The sequence below is a fragment of the Neophocaena asiaeorientalis genome, unplaced genomic scaffold (genome assembly GCF_003031525.2).
Source record: "Neophocaena asiaeorientalis asiaeorientalis breed wild unplaced genomic scaffold, Neophocaena_asiaeorientalis_V1.1 scaffold87, whole genome shotgun sequence".
Classification (NCBI taxonomy): domain Eukaryota; kingdom Metazoa; phylum Chordata; class Mammalia; order Artiodactyla; family Phocoenidae; genus Neophocaena; species Neophocaena asiaeorientalis.
In genome coordinates, this window is record NW_020175432.1 from 1,615,378 (window position 1) to 1,621,377 (window position 6,000).

The 6,000-nt window shown below is 43.8% G+C and overlaps 1 protein-coding gene across 1 annotated transcript in view; it reads left to right on the forward strand.

Annotated features, from left to right (window-relative positions):
* The window catches only part of NWD1 (NACHT and WD repeat domain containing 1), a 69,285-nt gene extending 65,333 nt beyond the window's left edge, over nt 1-3,952 (forward strand). The window contains 3 exon segments of the mRNA XM_024767466.1: nt 1,988-2,093; nt 3,656-3,872; nt 3,874-3,952. Coding sequence (XP_024623234.1) covers nt 1,988-2,093; nt 3,656-3,872; nt 3,874-3,952 — 402 coding nt within the window.
* The last annotated feature ends 2,048 nt before the right edge of the window (nt 3,953-6,000 follow it).

A 6,000-nucleotide genomic window follows, 5' to 3' on the forward strand; every position in this document is an offset into this window, starting at 1 on the left:
ATCCTTGGCCATCCAGAGAGATATTTTAGTGCAGTGTTTAAAAAAATCAAAATAAATGCAAAAATCCACAAAGAACAAAATATCAATATTTAAAATAAAGACAGGATCAAATCCTGCACTGGCACAGCCCTGCCTCACTCTTCTCACCCTAATCCTGACTGGCCTTTCTTTCACCCAAATGTTTTGATTGTACAACCTATGCCGGGCTCTTTCTAGTGCCGAGGAAGTAGCTGTGACCAGGGCAGACAGTGTCCCACCTCTTGGAGGCACATTCTAGTAGGGGAGACACTGTGAGCTCTGGGAAGGCAGGATTTTTGTGTGTTTTGTTCACTTAGGTGGCCCCTGTCCCTAAGAGAGCTCTTGACCACTAAATGTCTGTGAAATAAAAACAAAGCAGCAGGGCTTCCCTGGTGGCACAGTGGTTGAGAGTCCACCTGCCGATGCAGGGGATACGGGTTCATGCCCCCGTCTGGGAGGATCCCACATGCCGCGGAGCAGCTGGGCCCGTGAGCCATGGCCGCTGAGCCTGCGCGTCCGGAGCCTGTGCTCCGCAGTGGGAGAGGCCACAGCAGTGGGAGGCCCGCGTACCGCCAAAACAAAAACAAAAACAAAGCAGGAAATACATGATGGTTGGGGTGCAGCAAGAGCTTTGAAGAAAAATAGGGCAAGATAAAGAGAGGTAGAGATGGGCAAGGGCTGCTATTTAAGAAGGTCAGATAAGTCTTGTGGAACAGCATTCTAGGCAGAAGGAACAGCAACTGTGAAGGCTCTGAAAAGGGAAACTGGTGACTTCTTTTCGTACAAAATGTCTAAGACAGTTTGCACTGTCCATCTCGTAAGGGGTTATAATTTTTGTATCAATATGATTAAGAGCTGTATTATATATTTACAAATTCACATTATGTAATTATGCAAAATATACATATTAAAATATCATTCTATAATTTAATCCTCACAACAATCTTGTAAGGTTGTTGCTATTATTCCAGTTTCTCAGATGGAGAACAAAGATTATACCTTAGGTTGCAAGATATAAAAATTGTTAATAAACTAAGGGAGACGATCTTGTAACTAAGAGAACAGAATATGTGTAGTTTTGTCTTAAAAAGCCTTCATCCCACTTGACATTTATTTTTATGAAGCCACTATAAGGCTCAGATGTAAGTAATCTTTTGCCTCGTTGAGATGGGAAATGTTACCACAGCAGTTAAATACACCTAGCTTTTTGGTTTTTTTAAAAAAATAAAACTTAATTTGGAATGATTTTTTTCTGAGATTTTTTTTTTATGGGGACCATTTTTTAAAGTCTTTATCAAATTTGTTACAACATTGCTTCTGTTACATGTCTTGGTTTCTTGGCTGCAAGGCATGTAGGACCTTAGCTCCCCAAGCAGGGATCGAACCCACACCCCCTGCATTGGAAGGTGAAATCCCAACCACTGGACCACCAGGAAAGTCCCTGGAATGATTTTAGATTTACAGATTAAGTTGTGAAGATAGTGCAAATGTTCCCATTTACCTACCCCTCACCCAGCTTCCCCTGATATTAACATCTTATGCAACTAGGGTACCTTTGTCAAAACTAAGAAAGTAACATGGGAAAAATATCATTAGCTATCAACTTTATTGGGATCATATGTTTTTCAGTGAATTCTCTTTTTCTGTTCTAGGATCCCAAATTGCATTTAGCATATAGCTTTTAATTAAATACAATTGGAGCTAATACTTGTATAACCAAGGTCATTTAAGAAATTAAACCCTATAATTCCCATTCTCCAGTGCAAAATGTCACTAATCCTCTCAATCCAATCTCTTTGAAGACGTGTTTTGGTCCTGGGAATATCGATGCTACCCATCTTTCCAGGTTTTAACTTGATCCATCTCTCAAAAGGTGCCTATAAGTCTGGCTTCCCATACGAGTGCCTTGAGGCTGCACTCCTAGGTGTCTTTCAGTCTGAAATCAAGATCACATTAACTTTTTCAGCAGAGTTCTTACTGTAGAGGAGTCCAATGTGCTTGCTTCTCCAAGGATGACAAGTACGTCTACGCAGGCTTGAAAGATCGCTCCCTAATCGTCTGGAGTGTGCTGGATGGTGAGTCATTTTGCTTTGCAGGTAGGACTGAGCTTAGATCTGGAAATGAAATGACTCTGTTCTGGATCCTGGCCATTAGAGGGCCCCACTCCAGCCTCCCCTAGCTGGGTCCCTCTGCTTAGAGAAGTATCTGCAGGCTCAGGGGACAGACCCAATGGGAGCTTACCTCCTCCTCTAGACCCATGCTCTGGGTACCTAGAACTCCAGAACACCCTCCCCACCTGCCCAGGAGCCCTCTTTAGGGCCTGTGCAGGCCTCTTCCCCAGCTCTATCTTTCTGAAAGTAGGCTGTGCCTCTTGTGTATACACCCCCAGACTTGGAGGGTGGTCTTGGAGTGGTGTGCATAGAGTCTGGATGTGTGAGCTAGGTTGGGGGGTTCACACGTATGTGTCTGAGACCTCTAGGGATATAAGATGGAGCTGGATGTGGGAAGAGAAGCGGGCAAGCCACAGACAGCTGGGCTCTCCCACACCATTACATTCTGGTATGTAACTGAGGAGCCCAAGAATCCTCAACCCAAACCTGATCTTCCAGGTGGTTCTGGAGGTACATCCATCAGCATAGAAGGATAGAACATGTTTCATTTAATAGTTTATTAGCTAGATTTGCAATGTTCACATGTTGTATCTTATAGGATGTTGACCTTCATTCATTCTCTTTCCTTAGACCCTGTAAATGTTTGGGGCATCTTAAGATCAACCACTTTGAAAACCTCACATCTCTCACTCTGTTCAATATTACACTAAGGACATAGTAACAGGAGTTAACATTTCTTGTGTCCTGGGTACTGTCACCATGCCATTTAATTCTCTCAATAGGCATCACCACTTTACAAAATTTGAGGCTCTGAGAGATGGGGTGGGCTGTGGTTTCAAGCTGGTCTGCCTGGTCCCCATGGTCACTTCTGTCACATTCTGCTGTAGAGAAAGGAACCCTTATGACACTGGCAGGGGTTTAGGAGCTATTGCTATCTCCATCTGACAAATGAAGAGCTGAAGTTCAGAGTGATTAAGGAACTTTCCCAAGGTCACAAAGCAAGTAAGTGGCTGAGTGAATATCAGGTAGAGTTGAATACACTGTAATCGAATACAGTATAACTGAAAACATTGTGATTGCATCATTATAATTGAATACATTATAATCTAATACATTGTAGTCTAATACAGAGTAACAAAGATGCCTGGCCAAAAGATGATGGCTCAGAAGGTGAGGTCTGTGGATTGTGGCCTTAAAAGCCCATCCTGTGCAGGTTCACAACATGTCTTCCCATTCCTCCTCCAATAATAATATTTACTGAATTCGCTCTGGCTGAAACTGATAGTTAGCACCTGACATGCATGACATCTTCAAATCTTCAGAATTCCCCTCAGCAGGTAGGCTCAGTTATTGTTCGCATATTGCAGATGAAGCAAGAGGGACTCTGAGAGGCTGGCTTTCATGCCTAAGCTAGTAAGGGGCATAGCAGAGATTTGACCCCGTGCAGCCAACTCTCAATGTGTGAGATTGGATCTCTGTGGCCACATTTTTATCAGTTGTACCCTCCCCTCCACTTCCCCCGACAGGCACACTGCTGGCCATCCAGTTTGTCCATGCCGTGGTGAACAGAATCATCCCAACCTCCAATGGCTTCATTGCCCCCACCACACATGGCTATCTCATCTGTGAACGTTTCCAGTGCCCTTCATCAAGAATCTCACAACAGGACTCTCTCAAGAACTTCAAAAAAGCAGTGTAGATGGTCAAATCCAGGCAGAGAGAAGAGCCGGTTGCTGCTGCAGGAGCAGGACTCAAGATCAGGGAGTGCCCAGGGAAACGAATCTAAATCAAACAAATGCTCACAAGTCTGCCTGCTAGTGTAAACCCCCTGTGTCTCCAGTGAGTTAGCCCCATTCAACCTGAAGCAAAAAGACTGTATGTGTTGATGTATATCTGGACCCAAAGCCTCCGATTATGTGACCCAGACCTTGCTTCCTACCACCTTTCAGTTTTTTTTCTCCTCCTTGTCAACTTCATTTACAGACCCAACACCCCCAAGTTAGCAACATGACAGCAAAGTTCAGTAGAAAAGAGAGTTTCCCTTTTCCAACAGTTTGAACCAAAGTTCTGGTTCTAAGTCTATTAGCCCCAATTAGCTCATACACCCATCCCGGAACACAAAGCTATCTCTGGGAAGAATGCAACACGCTGATTGGTGGGCCTGACCCCATGCCCATCCAGGCTGAGGATGGAGTCAACACCACCTAACCATGTAGACTGAGAAGGGGAGAGGCTATTCCCCAGGGAAACTAGGGGCTTGTAGCAGGTCAAGGGGGGATGGATGGATGTGAGACCAACTAAAACACAAATGTGGACCACAGAGCTTTATAGATTATAAAGCACCAGGTGCTATAGTCTGATCCTTACCACAGCCCATACGTTAGGGAGGGCAGGAGTTTCTGCATGCATTTCAGAGATGAAAAAACAGCCTAGCAGAGGTAGCTGTGATTTGCTCAAAATCATGAGCCCGAGGTGCAAGAACTCTGAGAAACGAAAGCCCAGAGCCTTCCTGTCCCAATTATTATTGGGACCACCTCACTTTAATTTTAGACTCAGAAGCACAAATATCAATTCCATGGGTGGCACATTCAAATGCCCACAGGGGCCAACGAGTAATCTAGACAATTGCTGTGCACCTGGGTGACCAGCAGAGCGTGATAGTGACAATGGGAATATGGAGGGCACTGCTGTGTCTTGGGTAGACACAAGTACCTTGACTCTACCCCAGAATCACCATGGGGAAAGCAGCCTACTGGTGCCAGAGCTTCCTGTTGTCATAAGTAAAGCCAGAAATCCAAACTTTTGTGAGAAACGTTCTCATTTTTTAAAGTTGACAATTGGTTCAAATTTACACTTATAGGCACATTTGGCCCATGTCTCTAGTTCCTGAGCTGACTCATGACCCAACTTGGCATTAAAACAGTAAACCTGTTATCATTCTTCCACCTCTACTCCCTGGCTCCCGCACTTTGAGAATAATGATACTTTTAATCTTAAAAACTGGAGGCTCTTGGAAGCAGATGGAAAAAGTTACCGACATCTCCCTGCTGTGCTTTTGGACCACTTCTGCCTTGTGCAAGTTCAACAGTCCAACTGTTTGCGCTCCACTTAAATGGCTCTTTCTTCTTTGCCTGCAGCCTTCTAAAAGCCCCACTTGCTTCTGGGCCTTTTGCTATATGGATAGTAGAGTCCAAACCTTCAAGGTGCTATTCCTTCCTTCCCCCCACCATTGGATTCCAGATAAGAGTTTCAGAAAAAACAACCTTAGAAACAGAAGCTTTTGAGCTGCATGTGACCTGACTCTCATTCAGTTGTTTCTCAAACGAGTGTTCCAATGAGGGCTTTGACAGTTCTGCGAACATTACTTAGCATCAAATTCCATTAAAAAATATTTTATAACTGTAATTTTAAAATACATGTTGGGTAGCAGTTTTTTAAGGTGTTGGACATAACTAACGTAGGATTCTCCTGCCATATCCATTTAACTTAGATTGTGAAAGGAGCCCTTGAAAAAATAGCTACTCTTTGCCACCATGTCTTCTGTGAATCTGGGGTTTACCCAATGTGGAAATAAAGTGGATGTGACTAAGATTTCAGCTACAACTTCTGGCTTAAAATGTGTGTGTCCATCACAACAGCCTCAGTGAGAATCAACTGCTTTGTACGTAAACACTAATTTGAACATAGGAAAGAAATTTTTACGAATAAAATGCTACTCCCAATTGTTGCTTACATTGGGGTTTTTGTAGTGAGTTTTCATTTGAGAAGGCGTTTGGCTGCTATGAATGTTTGACAAGCACTTGTTTGAAGTCCCCCAGCCATGGTGGAGCCAGAGTGAGAGCGTGGTTATTGTGTGAACAGGACTATATTA